The 15,837-nt window shown below is 53.4% G+C and overlaps 1 protein-coding gene across 1 annotated transcript in view; it reads right to left on the bottom strand.

Moving 5' to 3' along the window:
* Positions 1-7,163: 7,163 nt before the first annotated feature.
* Positions 7,164-15,837, bottom strand: part of RIN3 (Ras and Rab interactor 3) — a 132,316-nt gene continuing 123,642 nt past the window's right edge. The window contains exons 9-10 of the mRNA XM_052659715.1: positions 11,243-11,406; positions 7,164-8,329 (exon numbers count right to left, since the gene is read on the bottom strand). Coding sequence (XP_052515675.1) covers positions 8,009-8,329; positions 11,243-11,406 — 485 coding nt within the window. The 3' untranslated portion in view covers positions 7,164-8,008. The remainder of the gene's footprint in view (positions 8,330-11,242; positions 11,407-15,837) is intronic.

The following is a 15,837-nucleotide window of genomic DNA, read 5'->3' as shown; positions in this document are numbered from 1 at the left end:
CACGGCGCAGGAGGTTAAAAGAGGCTTGTTCATTTTCTCAAATAAATGACAGTTTCCTAAGTCACACCGCCTTGACTTTTTTTTCCTCCTCCTGTGGTTCTTAGGTCCCCAGCAGAAGCAACTCTCCATCCCTCAGGTTAAGCCATTTTCTATTAGATTTCTGAGAAGGTGTCCTTTCCTTGTGTGTCACAACCAGGACCAGCATTTTGTTTCCCTGGTTACATCCAAAACATGTTCTATCATAAGAGGTATAGAAACTTTCAAAGCAAAACATGGCCACTCCCCATCCCCCCACCCCCAATCCCAAAAAACAGTTTGTATTCATTATTAGAATCCCCTTTCTACATATTTACATACCTATATACAAAGGAAAATCCCATGGACAGAGGAGTGTGGTAGGCTGCAGTCCACGGTCACAAAGAGTCGGACATGACTGAGTGACTTTGCTTTCACTTTCATATAAAGGATACTTTACTTTTTCACTATAAAATAAAAGCAGATCCAGAAAACAAGTACAATGCTTAATGAGTGATAAGATGAAATACCCTTGTAATTACAATCCAAGTCAAGAAATAGAACTTTAGCAGATGCATGAGTGATGATTCTCCTGAGAAATGGAAGCAATGGATATGTACACATATAGAGACATTTACCAGAAGGAATCAGTGGCTGTGGAGGCTTGGTAAACGGAAAATTACAACCTGGAGACCCAGAGGAAGAACTGCAGTCCAGGCCAAAGGTCCCCTGCTGGCAGGATCCCTTCTTGCTCGGGGAAGGTCTTTGCACTCCTAGGACCGTCACCTGTTTGGACAGGACCCACCCACATTACTAAGGACTTCCCTCATAGCTTAGTTGGTAAAGAATATGCCTGCAATGCAGGAGACCCACATTCGATTTCCTGGGTTGAAAGATCCCATGGAGAAGGAAATGGCAACCCACTCCAGTACTCTTGCCTGGAGAATCCCATGGACAGAAGAGCCTGGCAGGCTACAGTCCATGGGGTCACAAGAGTAGGACCTGACTTAGCGACTAAATCACCACCACCACCCATGTTATAGAGGGTCAACCATCACACTGGCCACCCTGGAAGCCCCTGCTTGTACTCCATCCCAGGCATAGCTCCTCCCTCCCAAAGTAACTACCCTCCTTGTGTTCTTTGTGGTTTTAGGACAAGTGTGCATCCCTAGGCACTTACAGTTTTTATTCTACACATTCTCTCATCTTCCCCCCCCCCCCCCCTTCCAATTTCCATTAAAGAGTCCAGGCTGGAGATCAGTGGAGTTTCTCAGTCTGGACTTCACTGATTGCATACATAAGCTGCTGCTCAGCATGTCTTTCTGATGCCCAAGTCTCTTACAAATCAGCAGCTGGATCCAGAGGATTTACATATTTCTATTGGGTTTTGATCCATTGCACTTCTCTACTGAAGCTCAAGTTGTCCATTTTTGGCTGAATGAATGAAAGTTACACATTTGTGTCCAACTCTTTGTAACCCCATGGACTATACGGTCCATGGACTTCTCCAGGCCAGAATACTGGAGTGGGTAGCCTTTCCCTTCTCCAGGGGATCTTCCCAACCCAGGGATCGAACCCAGGTCTCCTGTGTTACAGGCAGATGCTTTACCAGCTGAGCCACCAGGGATGTCCTGGTGGACTCCCAAGCCGTTTCAGAGGTCAACCCAGTCCATCCGAAAGGAAATCAACCCTGAATATTCATTGGAAGCACTGATGCTGAAGTTGAAGCTCCAATACCTTGGCCCCCTGATGTGAAGAGCCGACTCATTGGAAAAGAAAGTGATGCTGGGAAAGATTGAAGGCAGGAGGAGAAGCAGGTGGCAGAGGATGAGATGGCTAGATGGCATCACCAACTCAATGGACGTGACTTTGAGCAAACTCCAGGAGATAATGAAGGACAGAGGAGCCTGGTGTGCTGTACTTCATGGGGTCACAAAGAGTTGGACACAACTGAGCAACTGAACAACATCAAAGTAGATTAGTGGTCGCAGGGAGGTAGGCAGAGGGGACTGCAGTCATGATCTAGCGACTGAACCACCCAAGCCCTTTTGACAGGACGCTAAGAAACTTCCACTGCTTCCTTCCTACCTAGTGTATCAGAATGTTTCATTCTACATTTCCAGCTGTCCCAAAGCTGGGATCAGCTATTTCTCCAGGAAACTCTGGCATCTTTCCATGAGACATTGTCTTTCAAGACAACAGTCTAAATGCTAGGAGTGCTCTCTGTGACTGCCTCCAGCCCAGCCCATCCCCTCCAGTTCTGTTCTATGTGGGTGCAGAATTTCCAGACTCTCTGTGCTGCCAACCAAGGCCATTCAAAGACCTGGCCGGCCACCCCTTTGGCCTCACCTCCCACTACTCTTTGCTTCAGGCTTTATGTACACCCAATCTTTTAATGACCAGTGAGCCTGCATACAGCACACTCCTATTTCATTTTCTGTGATTTTTCACTTTCTTCCATCTTCCTTGTCAAAAACTGTCAAGAGTCAAGAGATTTTACCCCATGTGCACGGTAACAAGGTCACCTGCACAACGTCATACGTGGAGGAGATATGAAACTCCTGGGACCACCACAAAGGACTTCATAGCCCTCAGCACCCAGGTACACTTGCTTCCTATTTGCTGCCTCCCCTGGCCTGCCGAGTGCCCTGAGGGGCATGCGGAGGTGGGCCCTGGTAGATGCTGTGCCCACAGTGTGTCTGCATCCGGCTGAGAAATGTCCGGCTTAGGAATAAGGCTGTGAGCAGACCTGTCCCACCTTGGCCCTGTCGGAGTAGAGACGTTTTTTCAAAGTGAGAGACGCTAGTTTGTTATATTGGTCAGGAAAAAAAAATTGCCCTCTTTTCAGGAGGAAGCAACTGTATCCTCCAAGGCTAGTCAAATACTCTTTTTAAAAAATATTATTTTGTTGTTGTTACACTGTGTTCAGTTGCAGCATGCCGGATCGCTGATCTTTATTGTGACATGCAAGATCCTTACTTGCACATGTGTGATCTAGTCCCCTCACCAGGGCTCGAACCCGGGCCCCCTGCATTGGGAGCTCAGAGGCTTAGCCACTGGACCACCAGGGAAGTCCCTAGCCAAACACTGTTAAGAAGATAGTCTGGAATAGAAGCTGTCAATGAGTCTTCACCAGACATGCAAGAGCACCATGGAGAGTTCCAGCAATCTTCAGGGGTCCTTCGATTCCCTTCTGCTCTAGGCCAACTCTTCATTCTTCAAGACCCACCTCAGGCATCCTCGTTGGCAGGAAGCCATCTGCTTCCTCCAGGTGGGTTACATGCCCTCCACTCCCTCAGGCACATCCTGTGCTGACTGCTCTCGTTAAACCAAAAATATGCAGAGCTGCCCCCAGGAGTGAGTTCACCTGGACTCTCTGTAGACCAGTGGTCCCCAACCTTTTTGGCACCAGGAACCAGTTTAATGGGAGACAATTTTTCCGTGGAGCGGGGATGGGGAGGATGGTTGGGATGGTTTGGGGATGATTCAAGGGCACTACATTTATTGTGTGCTTTATTTCTAATCTAATGCCACCACTGATCTGACAGCAGGTACTGGTCCACAGCCTGGAGGTTGAGGACCCCTGCTATAGACCATATGATGAATGTGGAAAAGGTGTCCCTTTCTCCAGGTGGGCACAGTCCTGTGCCAGGTGACAAGTGGAGCCCAGCCTGGGTTTTAACTCCCTGGTCCCTTCAGCCATGGAAACTTGGGTGTGAACAACTTCCCTGCCCTTATATCTAACTCTGAATTTATCTCCCTTTACCAAAAGATCTGAGGCTTTGCCTGCCTGCTCCCACCCAAGAGCTGGTGTGATCCCTGAGACATGCCTGGGAGATGGGGGAAGAATCATTCTTATTTTAAGAACAGGGATACTGAGGCCCAAAGATGTGAAGCATCTCACTGAGGGCTCAGAGCTGTCCTGGGACCCAGGTCTCCTGACAACCAGTCGAGGTTCCTCCCGCCTTCCAGCTGAACAGATTTTCTGACTTGGAAGCCAGATTTGAGTTCCCTTTTGGCCTCGGGTTGTGTCAGCTGCAGAGATGTTTCCTGGAAGGGCATTCCTAGGAAACCGCTGTCTTCCAGCAAATAGCGTGACAACTGGGGATGAGGCAAACTCATGGCCACTGTGAGTCAGAGCTTTCCTCCCCAGAGCCAGGCACCATATGACCTTCCTGCGAAAGGAGGGCCTGGTTCCTGCCCAGCTGCTCCCCGCTTTCTAGGCCAGATGACCTGGAAGAACAGGAGGTGGCCAGTTCTTGGATTCAGGCCAGCTGAGTGCTCGCAGAGTGCCCACATCTGCAAACCGGCGAAATGGGCTGTGGGGGGAGGGGGAGAGGGCGCATCTCCTCTGCGCCCACAAGACCCTCCCTGCCTCTCTCTGTCCCTCCCCGACTCAGGGCCCCCCGCTTCTCTCTGCCCACTTCCTCTGCAGGCTGGTCCCTTGTTCCCCAGCGGAAACCTGCTCCTAACTAGGGAGAACGCAGTACAACACGTTAAGGTCTTGTGAGGCCATGATGGGCCAGGTGTCTGCAGGGCGGGTTTGGGACTGCTCATGATGGGCAGGGCTTTGCGCCCAGCTGTCACTGCTAGGACCTGGGGACGGAGGAGCTGTAGGGCCTGGCTGTGTCCTGGTCTCCGCAGATGTTCTCATAGCTTCTTTCAGCACCGCTGGCCCAGGGGAGAGGCCAGTAAAAGCAGAGGGAGGAGCCAGCCGGCCAAGAGCACAGGGCACGAATGCCAGGGATGAGACAAAGCCCAGCCCCTGCTCTATGCCACAGACTGTGACCCCGTCACCCTCAGACACACTGATTCCTTGCTCAGGGCTGGTGGAGAGGCCAGGTCGCTTCACTTGCATCTTGGACCTCTGGGTCAAGTCATCCCTGTGATGCTCACCATGCCCTCAGGCAAGCTCAGGAGTGGATCTGGCAGGTGAGGCTTATCTGACTTTGGTTTTCTACAAGAGGTCACTTGGGGTGCCATGTGGGGTAAAGAGAGCCCTGAATTTTGGGGTAGGTCAGCTCTGAGTTCAAACCTCACTCTGGCCTCTAACCAGCTATGTGACCTTGGGCAAGTCACCCTGTTGTTACAGGCTAAATTGTGTCCCCTCCATGCTCACGTGTTGAAGCCCTAAGCCACATCTCAGAATGTGCCTGCATTTGGGAGACAGGGCCTTAAAGGGTTACTAAAGGTAAGTGAGGTCACACAGCTGTGCCCTGCTCCAATAGGACCTGCGTTCTAAGAAGAGATTAGGGGTGCTCAAGCCCAGAAAGAAGGCTGTGTGGGCAGGCAGCTGTCTGCAAGCCAAGGAAAAACCAGCCGATTCGAGACTTCAGGCTCCAGAACGGTGAGAAAATGTCTGCTGTTTAGGCTGGCCCATCAGTGGTACTTTTGTTAAGGTCACTGGAGCAGACTAATTCTCCCCGTTTCTTTGAGCCTTCACCTTCTCATCCATAAATATCACAAGAGGAGTCACTGACCAGCGCCAGGCACTCATGAGGGCTCAGCTCTTGCACGGCCCTGTTTCTTGATCCTGGATCAGGCCCGCACACCCCACTGTGGACAGAGGCCTCCAGACCACAGGATCCAGGTAGCCCCATCCATCCTGCTCTCTGGCTTCTCCTGACGGGAGGGGCCCCACGCTCGAGCACACACGCGCACATGCACATGTGGGGTTCTTACAGTGGTGCTCCTGGTCCAGGTCACTGACTGGCTCTGCCCATTCCCTGGGAGCTGGACAGAAGACCCCCCTGCCTCCCACCAGGGCTGGACTGGTGCCCAATCCACCCTCTGAATTCCAACCCACCCCAAGTTTGGGCCCCACTGGGCAAGAGGGTGCTTGGGTAAATGGACCTCCGTCTGACCCATCCCCATCAGTCTCAGGCCTAGTGGGAGGCAGTGGGCACCCTACCTTACAGCTGGGGACCCGAAGCAGCACAGCCAGCTCAGCTTCGGGCTGCAGGGAGCATCGGAAGATCAGGAAGGGGACAATGCCTGCGCCAGGGGGTGGGCAGGGAGGTGGCAGAGGCAAGGGCATCCTGGGATCATGGCTGGCTAACCTCAGCTTCTGGGTATTTGCCTGTTTTCTCATGTCTGTTACGAAGATCCCCAGCCTGGAAAGTCCAGGGCTGCCTGCCTGCATCCTGGAGCAATCCCTGCATCTGCCACAGGGCAGGCCCGAAGCCACAGTCAGACAGATGTTTGTTGATCAGCTGAATGAGCTGGCTGCTTCCCAGCAATATAATTCAGGGAAGTCCAGCTGCCCTGCCCCGTGGGCACGGCTCACTGCCATGAAGGCTGGGGCTGCATTTGATTTGTTCTCTACTGTCTCCCAGGGCCTAGAAGAGTGCTGACATTGAACAGGCACTCAGCAAACATATTTTTAATCAATGCTGAGGACACAGACAGGAAGGGTCCAAATCTGGTGGAGAAAGTGTCAACAGAAAGATGCAATTGGATGAGCTATCTCTTGTGACAGAGATGAGCCCACAGGGCTGGAGGACATGGACAAGGACTATCTGGCCAGCAGCCCAGGAAGTCAGAGAAGGCTTTCTGGAGATGGGCTTTGAGGGAAAAATAGAGTTTGACCAGGCAAAGATTGTACAGAATGGTATTGCTGTGCAAGGCAGCAGAGGCAGGAATGATGGGAAGTGTGGGTGCTAGGAAGAGGAAATGCCCAGGCTGAGGGGCAGACGGGGCCCAGGGCCCTGAGAGTATGCTATGTGTGTGTGCCAAGTCGCTTCAGTTGTGTCCGACGCTTTGTGACCTTATGGACTGTAGCCGGCCAGGCTCCTCTGTCCATGGGGATTCTTTCTCCAGGCAAGAACACTGGAGTGGGTTGCCATGCCCTCATCCAGGGGATCTTCCCAACCCAGAGATGGAACTCGTTTGTCTCCTGCACTGGCCGGCAGGTTTTTTTTTTACCACTAGTGCCACCTGAGGAACCTATAGATTCTGCCAAAAACAACAAAACAAAACAAACCAGGGCGCTCAGTGGAAAGGAGGTGCTTTTCTGAACCCCACCTTGGAGGGGGATTAGGCTGTTGGTGGGTGGGTGGGCGTGGGGGCCCTAGCTGCCTGAGCAGAGCTCTAGCCCTTTGAGAAACGAAGATGCCATTTTCAAAAGGACTTTTATTAAAACACTCCCCACACAGTGTCTCTTGCCATGAATGCCACAGTCCTGGGGTGCCCACGAAGGAGAGGGCCCTGGACAATGTCCCCCGTGGCCAAGGCTGGGCTCGTTCACGTAGCTGTGAAGCTGGCCTCGCTCGGAGGTCCCATTGTACACCTGGCTGCTTCCGGAGGGGCTGGGGAGCTACGGGCAGCACGGAGCGGGCGGATGGCTGAGGGTTGGCTCTGAGGCAGGGGTGAGGGGCCTGTCTCCTCAGCACCCTGAGATGCTCCTGAGACGCTGGGCGAGTCCAACACATTCCAGCTCCATGGGGGGCGGGGCAGCTGTGGCCAGGCCACTCCTCCTGAGGATGGTCTTGGGAAAACCTGAGCCCTCCCGGTGAAAGGCTGGGGATCGGATCAGGTGGGCATGGGGTGCGGGGGCCCGTCGCGCGGGAGAGACGGACTGGCCTGAGGGGCTGTGTGTGAACAGGGGCCGAGCGAGCTTGGGCTTTGTGTGCTGCAGGGGGTTGGAGGGTCCTTTCTGAGTTTCCGTTTCCCTTTCTGCCTAATGAAGCATGTGGGCTCTCCCGGCTCCCGCCCTCCTACTGGGAGCACGCTGGGGCCACGGATCACGTTGTTTATACAATGGTCCTGCCACGGTGGCCGAGGCGCCCTCAGTAGGCTGCAAGCACGGGGCAACGTGTGGGCATCCCTGTTGGGAGTGTGTGTGTGTGTGCACGCGCGCGCGCGCAAGTGTCTGTGCGTGTGCATGTGTGAGTGGGTGCGTCTGAGTGTGAGTGTGGGGGTCGAGGGTGCGGGCCGGTCTGCCAGCGTCCCCGCCTGGGTGGACACTGCCGTCGGAGGGGCCGTGGCCCCGGGCTCACAGGAAGTTGGGCTCCCGCACCACGAGGCAGGGCGGGCCTCCGCTGCGCCCGCCGCCGTCCAGGGGCCGGTACACGAAGTGGAAGTCGCGCTTGGGTTCGCTCCGCAGCAGGTAGCCCTTGATGCGGTGTGGCAGCGCCTCGTCGGCCAGCTGGAAGCTGCGGCCGTCCACCAGCACGAAGAGCCGGTAGTCCTGCGGCTGCACCACCTCGAACTTCTCCGCACACTGGGCGCACAGCGCCTCAGCCAGCGTGTCCGCCCGCGACGCCAGCGTCCGTGACTGCTGCTCCGGCTCCAGATACGACACGCAGATGAAGTCCTGCGGGGCGAGACGGAGGGGGTCACGGTTACCGGCTGGGCCAAGCCCACGTCCTGTCTCACCCCTGCCCCGATGCTGGGAGCTTGGACAGGAGAAGCTGCGTGGCCTTGTCCTCTTTGGGCCCCCCGATTCCTCTCCATAGACAGCGGATGGATGGCAGGAGGGGTCGTGAGGCTGGCTGTCGGGGCACCTGCGGCTGACCCTGCTGTGTGACCTCAGGCAAAGACCCTCCCTCTCTGAGCCTCAACTCTCACTGGGTCAGTCTTGGCCTGGACACAAAGAGTGAGCGCGCCCCCTGGTGGCCAGTCCACGGGCTTGCCGTCACTGAAAAAATCTATTTTTCACTTTCTCTTCTTCCCCTGCATTCCAGGCACTCTGCTGGGCACACGGGGCAGCATAAATAAAACCAAAGATTCAGACCCACCCCCAGCATTCCATGGCTCAGCTGGAGCAGCTAAGGCAGGCTGAACAGTTCAGGCCCCAGGGCTGGAGGGGCCTGGGGCTGGAAGGGGTGGTGTTCCCAGGAGGAACAGGCTGGCAGGGAAGGGCGGTGGAGAAGACTTGGGGGGAAAGATGGAGAGTGTTTGCAGAAAACAGCACATTCACACCTGAGTCCACCGGAGACCGTGGAAGGAGTCCCTGCCTGGCTTTGAATCTGCTCCCACTCACTGTGTGAGGACCTCTCTGAGTCTCCATTTCCATTACTGCAAAGGGGATAAAACCAGTCCTTTCTCTGTGCCTGGAGGTGGATCACAGAAAACGAGCTCAGAGCCTGTTAGATTCCCCTCTCCCCTAAGGGCCCAGAGGGCGGGCAGGCAGTGTGTGCGCGGGGCTGCCCCCTTGTGGAAGGATGGTGACAGCACAGCGGTCTCCTGAGGCCGCCTAGTTCAGAATGGAGATAATTAGTGACTACAGAGTAGTGCCAGGCTCTGTGCCAAGAGTCCCTGGGATCACTTCTTTTTTTCTTCCTGGGAGGGGAAAGCCCAGCCCGCTTCCCTGGGTCTTGGTGACTGCCTGTGCTCTCCTCAGCCACTAGCAGGCCTCCCCAGAGCCCTTGACATCTGATGACTTTCAGGCTCTGGGCTTTCCCTCCGGAGGGTAGGGATTTACCGTGTGCGGTGCAGAAGAGACACTGGGAAGGGGGCAGACAGCGGTGCCCTCCTCAGACCCCAGAAACAGTGCTGATAAATCTCATCCCAAGCCTCTTCCTGAGCTCTTCCTCCTTAGTGGGACGCACTGATGCTCAGCATTGGGAATCCATGAGGTAGAAGCAAGAAGGAAGGAATGCGAGGGTCACCCTTGGACCAAGAGTGCTCACATTCCAAGAGTTGGTGGAGGGGCAGCTGTCCCAGAAGGCAGGAGGGAATGCTGGTGTGCTGCAGCTGCACTCGCCAACTTACGCTGGCTCATACCAGCTTGAGAAAGCCAACTGTGTATATCTCTTCCCAACTCCAAGTTCCATGATGCCAAGTTAGTAGCTTGGAATCAGCCACGGTGGCAGTATTTATAGTAATACCATGGAAATTGACAGAAGCAAAGATCAGAGGCTTTTTTTTTCTTTCTCCCCAGAGAACCAGTTACTAAACATTATCAGGACACCACTGATTAGAGGAGGAGGGACATCAGTTTGGCTGGTGTTAGAACATGTACTGGGGAGGCAGAGCTCAAATGGGCCAGAGTCCCCCTGTGCTGACAGGAAAACCGCACCCCAGAGAGAGTTAGACACGGCTTAGGGTCATGCAGCAAGCTAGCACAGAGCTGGGTCCATACTGTGAGCCTCTTGCCTCCCAGGCCTGGGCTCTCCCAGTTACAGAAAGGCCATGTGGAAAGCAGCCAGGCATGGGATTCAGGTCCAGTGTGCTCTGGGTGCCAGGGACGTGAGTCTGGAGACCTAGTCACAGCTCTGGACTGCAGCTTGATTCACTGTCCTAACTCCTGCCATTGTGCACACTCCCCAGTCCCACTCTGGCGCAGGCCCTGAGACATGTGAGCAATAGGGCCTGCTCTCTCAGGGTTACAGCTTTATACACAGTTGGTTACAGTACAGGGTATATGCGCTACAATAGAAGCAGCAGCAGCAGGAAGCACTTCTAACCCATGCCATAGGGAATGGGGGGGGTGGCGGGGGGTGTCAGGGAAGGCTTTTCAGAGGAGGGGCTGTTGGAGACACTGAGGCTGGGCAGTAGCAGCTGGTGAGGAAGGGGAGACGGACCAGCCTGGGCTGAGAGGCTAAGCCCTAGGGAGTTGAGCTCAGGGTGTTCATAGCTGTTCTGATGCATGAGTTTGAGTAGGCTCCAGGAGTTGGTGATGGACAGGGAAGCGTGACGTGCTGCAGTCCATGGGGTCGCAAAGAGTCGGGCACGACTGATCGACTGAACTGAAATGAACTGATCTGATGCAGCCTCGGAGGTGTGGGATAATGGGATGGGTGGGGGCAGGAGTCTGGCCACCAGTGACTTTTGAACACTGAGTCTGTACAGACAGAAGTGGGGAAGGATGGGTGGGTGGGTTGGAGGTGGGCAGGCTGTGAGCAGGTTAGGGGCAGGGGACCCTTGGCAGCTGCTGCATTTGTCCGGGCACCAAGTGGCAAGGCTGAAGATCAGCTCCTGGGCTTTTTAACTGGGACAAACCACTGTTCCCATCTCCAGCCCTAACAGCCTGCTCAGACATCACAGACGCTGAGGAATGCTGGGTGAAGGTCTCCTTCCTAGCTCTATCTTGCGGGCCCAACTGAAACGCCGATGCTCGCTGATACTTTTCTTCAGCCCTCAACTCCTGAACCCCAGCCCCTAAACCGGCACACACTGGCAGGCTGGCGGCTCAGTGCCATTGCTCCTGAACTGGCAGACAGTAGGGGTGGTCTGGGAGCAAGATCCCCTGGTCCCCTCCCACCCTCTCGGTCCCAGGTCGCACCTGCACGGAGGAGCGGGAGGCCCGAGCCTTGTTGAGCGTGCGCCGGCGCTCCCAGCGGTGGATCGAGTCCTGCACCTCCACGCTCAGCTGCCGGGTCACCGTGATCTTGTCGTAGTTCTTTATGTGCTCCAGGGCCCCGTAGGTGGTGGTCAGATAGTAGGAACCTGCAGGAGGCAAGGGTGTGGAGGCGGAGCCTGGACCACGTCTCCACCCACTCGCAACCCCAGGGAGCTGGTCCCGGCTTGGTCCGCCCCGCCCACCTCCGTAAGCCCCACCCACCGCCGCCGGCCCGAGGCATGTGCGGCCAGGTGGTTGGTCACCTGCTGAGCTTCAGAGCCGCGCCCACCGCAGAATCAAAAGATCCCTGAGCTGCACGGCTCGGCTCAAAGCTTGTCATTGGCTCCCCTTTAGGACGCAACTCTTGCTTATTTTTAAACTGATGCTTCAAAGTGAGTTTTTAGTTTTAAAATGTAAAGATACTCAAGAAACTAACAGCTACGGATGTCTTTAGGGTGGGGAAAGCAGTGCCTTGGACTCATGGGTGGGCAGGAGACCTCTCTCTGTAGGTGTCATATACATTTTATTAAAAAAAAACAAACTTAAAAATATGTGGAGAAAATGTTAATTATGTTTATATGATTACACACAACTTTTAATAATTTAAAGAAAGTTAAAAATTTGCATCCTTCATTTCTCCATTTCTTTTTATCTTAATTCATACATATTCCTAATGCCTAATGTTTCCTAAGGTAATTTAATTTTTGAAATATGTTGTGCATGTGTGCTAAGCTGCTTCAGTTGTGTCCGACTCTGTGACCCTATGGACCGTAGGCTGCCAGGCTCCTCTGTCCATAGAATTCTCCAGGCAAGAATAATGGAGTAGGTAGCTATTCCCTCCTCCAGGGGATCTGCCAGACCCAAGGATTGAACCTGAGTCTCTTATGTCTCCTGCATTGGCAGGCAGTTTCTTTACCAGTAGTGCCACCTTCAGACTGAAAAATTTACATGAAGTTTTATGATTAAAGATAATAATTTGCACATATACTTATAAATTTACTTTCCTTGGCTTGTTGGAGGCTTTGGTTAAAATGTGCGAGGAGCACAGGCCTTGTAGCGCCCCTCAGTCTAGAGGGGGTGGGGTGACTTGGCCAAGGTCTTGCTGAGCTTCCTGGGCTTCCCTCCCACTCACCAGGCCTCTCCTTAGCGCTTTGGGTACCAGGGCAATGATTTATTTATTTTTAGTTAAAACATTTTTTAAATTAATTTTTAAATTGGAGTATACTTGCTGTACAATGTTGTGTTAAATTTCTGCTGTACAACAAAATGTTTCAACTATATGTATACATATATCCCTTCCCTCTTGTGCCTCTCTTCCACCCCCTACCTAATCCTACCCCTCTAGGTCATCACAGAGCAAAGCAGTGATTTTTGACATGAGAGTCATCTGCCAGTGAGCCACCCAAATCCCATCTTCTTTTTCTTCCTAATTGAACTCTACTTGTTTCGGGTAAGTAACACAACTGAAAATGCTCACTTCCCAGAATCTCTTTCAGTTTGAGGTACAGGACAGGAGACCCCATTCTGGTTGCTACACAGATATAAGCGGAAGTCCCTGGGTGGGGCTTCCAGGAAAGCCTTTAGTAAGGGACAAACTGAGTTGGTACATCTTGTCAGGTTTTGGTTTATCTCCCTTCCTCCTGTCTGGAACACAGAGGTGAGCCCAGAGGCACAGCAGCTGTTTTGTGATCAGAGGTGATAGGCACAAAGACAAAGGCTCACATCCTAAAGAACAATGGAAAGAGCTGGGTCTACAGTTTCTTGATGGCAGGGATAAAAAGTGCCATCATTATCAGCTGCTTACCTCAGGACTTCTTTTTCTCATTCAGATCATTTATTAAGAGCTGTGTTAGTGAAATTTGGGCTGTCTCATCTGTGTGATATCGCAACATGAAAAGTCACATACATTCTAAGGAGACCCCACAGAATTGAGAAACCTTCAACAATTCAGAGTCACAGATTACAAAATTAAAATACAAATAATCCCCCCAATTTGGCAGGAAACACCTACAATATGAGGAGGCCGGGAATGGAAGGGGTCTTGCTTTTCAATAAGGCAGTTACAAAAGAGAAACAAAACCAACCTCAGGACTTCTTGATGCAAGAGACAAACCAGTCCCTTACTCTGATTTAAACCATTATTAGTTACGTAATGAGTTATTTGTAGCCCAAAGCATTCCTAACTGCTGCACTGGATGAAGCTGCCTACATATTGCTACAAATTCCACAGCCAATATGTGAAAAGTTCATACCCTGCCTGGGGTGAGTATGGGATGAGATAAAGGGGTTTGTGGCCACAGGATCACTCGGCCTTTCATGGCAGGGCAGGAAGGAGACAGGTTTTGAAACAGGCATGTCAAGGCCAGCGCTTCCATGGTGGCTCAGCAGTAAAGCATCAGCCTGCCAATGCAGGAGACGTGGGTTCGATCCCTGGGTGGGGAAGAGTCTCTGGAGAAAGAAATGGCAACCCACTCTAGTATTCTTGCCTGGGAAATCCCATGGGCAGAGGAGCCTGGAGGGCTACAGTCCATGGGGTCACAAAGAGTCGGACACAACTTAGCAACTAAACAACATCAAAAACAATATCAAGGCCAGCACGGAGCTTGGCTTAGCGTCCCTTATCAGAGAAGGGCCAGTAGACCTCCCATGGGTCTCCTATTCCAGCCCAGCTCAAAGCCCGTGTGTTCCGGAAGACTTGCCTGCTGCTTCCAGCCCTTGCTGGCTGAGAGTCCCAGTCCTCTAGCTGGCATTCCCCACGGTCATGTTTCCCATGGTGATCACATCCCCCTGGCTGTTAAGTGGGGAACTGACTGCAGTGCACTGACTGGGAATGCTCAGATTTGGAGCCACAGAGCAGGGTCCGGGTCTCAGCCTTCAGCAGGCAGCCCTGTGTTTCAGGTGAATTAGTGTCCTCTGTGCTTCCATTTCCTCATCCACAAATCCCCTCAAATGTAGTGAAAAGAGATGAACACACATAAAGTGCAGTGCTCAGTAACACATGGTGGTTATGTGACCTAAGGGAGGTGCTCCAGAGGTTCCCCACCTTCTTGGGCAAAGGGAGGAACTCTAGCCCTGCCAGCACACTCCTGCTTGCTCACGACGGGCTTTTCCACAGCCTCCTGGCTCTCCTAGACCACTAATCTTGGACTTGGGGGTCCTCTGCAGTTCCCATCATGATCACTAGGTGGCAGGTGACTCTGCACGTGAGTTTTGGAGCTGGCCGGGAGAAGGCAATGGCACCCCACTCCAGTACTTTTGCCTGGAAAATCCCATGGGCAGAGGAGCCTGGTAGGCTGCAGTCCATGGGGTCGCTAAGAGTCAGACACGACTGAGCGACTTCACTTTCACTTTTCACTTTCATGCACTGGAGAAGGAAATGGCAACCCACTCCAGTGTTCTTGCCTGGAGAATCCCAGGGACGGGGGAGCCTGGTGAGCTGGCGTCTATGGGGTCGCCCAGAGTGGGACACGACTGAAGTGACTTAGCAGCTTAGCAGTTCTCTTTAGGGAGAGTGTGCTACTGATGGAAAAAGCCCATTGCGTCTGTTAAGATATTATTAGCTCAGCATGGCCAGCTGTCAGCCAGTGTGCAGAGGGGATGTGGGTAAAAATCTATGAGGGTCCTTCTGGGAGAGTTTGAATTTTGAGCTGGCTCCAGCCAGGTGCCCAGCAGCTGCCTGGGTCTCCCATCAGTCCTGTAATTGCCCAGAGTGATTTCAGCTTTCCCACCCGAACCCCTTGTGGATTTCGGGAAGAGGAAGAAGGTATCCTAGGAGGTTATGGCACGATTGAGGTGGGGGCGGTTCATGTCCATAAGTAGAGGGTAGTTGGGTCAAGGATGTCCCCGGCCTGTCCCCACTGTGTGCCACCATGCCTGACATGGAGCCCTGCCTGGCAGCAAAGATTGAGGCTATGGATGGACCAGGGGTCAACGTGGCCAGGGGATGGCTGACCACTGCCAGGGACCTGGCCGGCCGGGGCTCAGACCCAGTGCAGAGCCCCACAGCCTCGCCCCATCCTTCCACTCCATAAAGGGCTTTCCCTGACACTGTCTTTAAAACTCCCACAACAGTCTACGGGGCTTTACACGCTCTGATCCTCCGTGGCTTTACACGCTCCCCTGAGCTGCCAAGAACTCAGAGGACTAGACACGTCATACTGTCACCCCAGAGACCAACACGAGCTAAAAAGGCAAACAGATGCAAAGAGGGCCAGCTTATCTCAAGAACCACAAAGCCCAAAGGGGCCACTGGGGGCCTGAGAGTCTCTCTCCATCCTTTGGGGGTGATGTCTCAGAGGGCGGCTCGGGGCTCCTTTGGAGCTGCTATCTGGGCTGGTGCCCCTCAGGGATTCTTGGTGGAGGGGTGGCTGAGAATAAGTGGGTGGAAGGAAGTGGTGGGAAGGAGGAGAAGGGAAAGTGAGGGTGGGACAAATTACGCTCCCATCCTCACCTCTAGGAGAGTGCATGGCCTCCTGCTCACAGCATCACTCTATTCCTGCCAGCACTGGATGAGTGAAAGCCTGAGCGTCCCCAGGACC

Source organism: Budorcas taxicolor, chromosome 21 (assembly GCF_023091745.1).
Source record: "Budorcas taxicolor isolate Tak-1 chromosome 21, Takin1.1, whole genome shotgun sequence".
Lineage (NCBI taxonomy): Eukaryota > Metazoa > Chordata > Mammalia > Artiodactyla > Bovidae > Budorcas > Budorcas taxicolor.
Note: the sequence above shows the minus strand (reverse complement) of the source record. Positions and strands in the feature narration are given on the sequence as shown.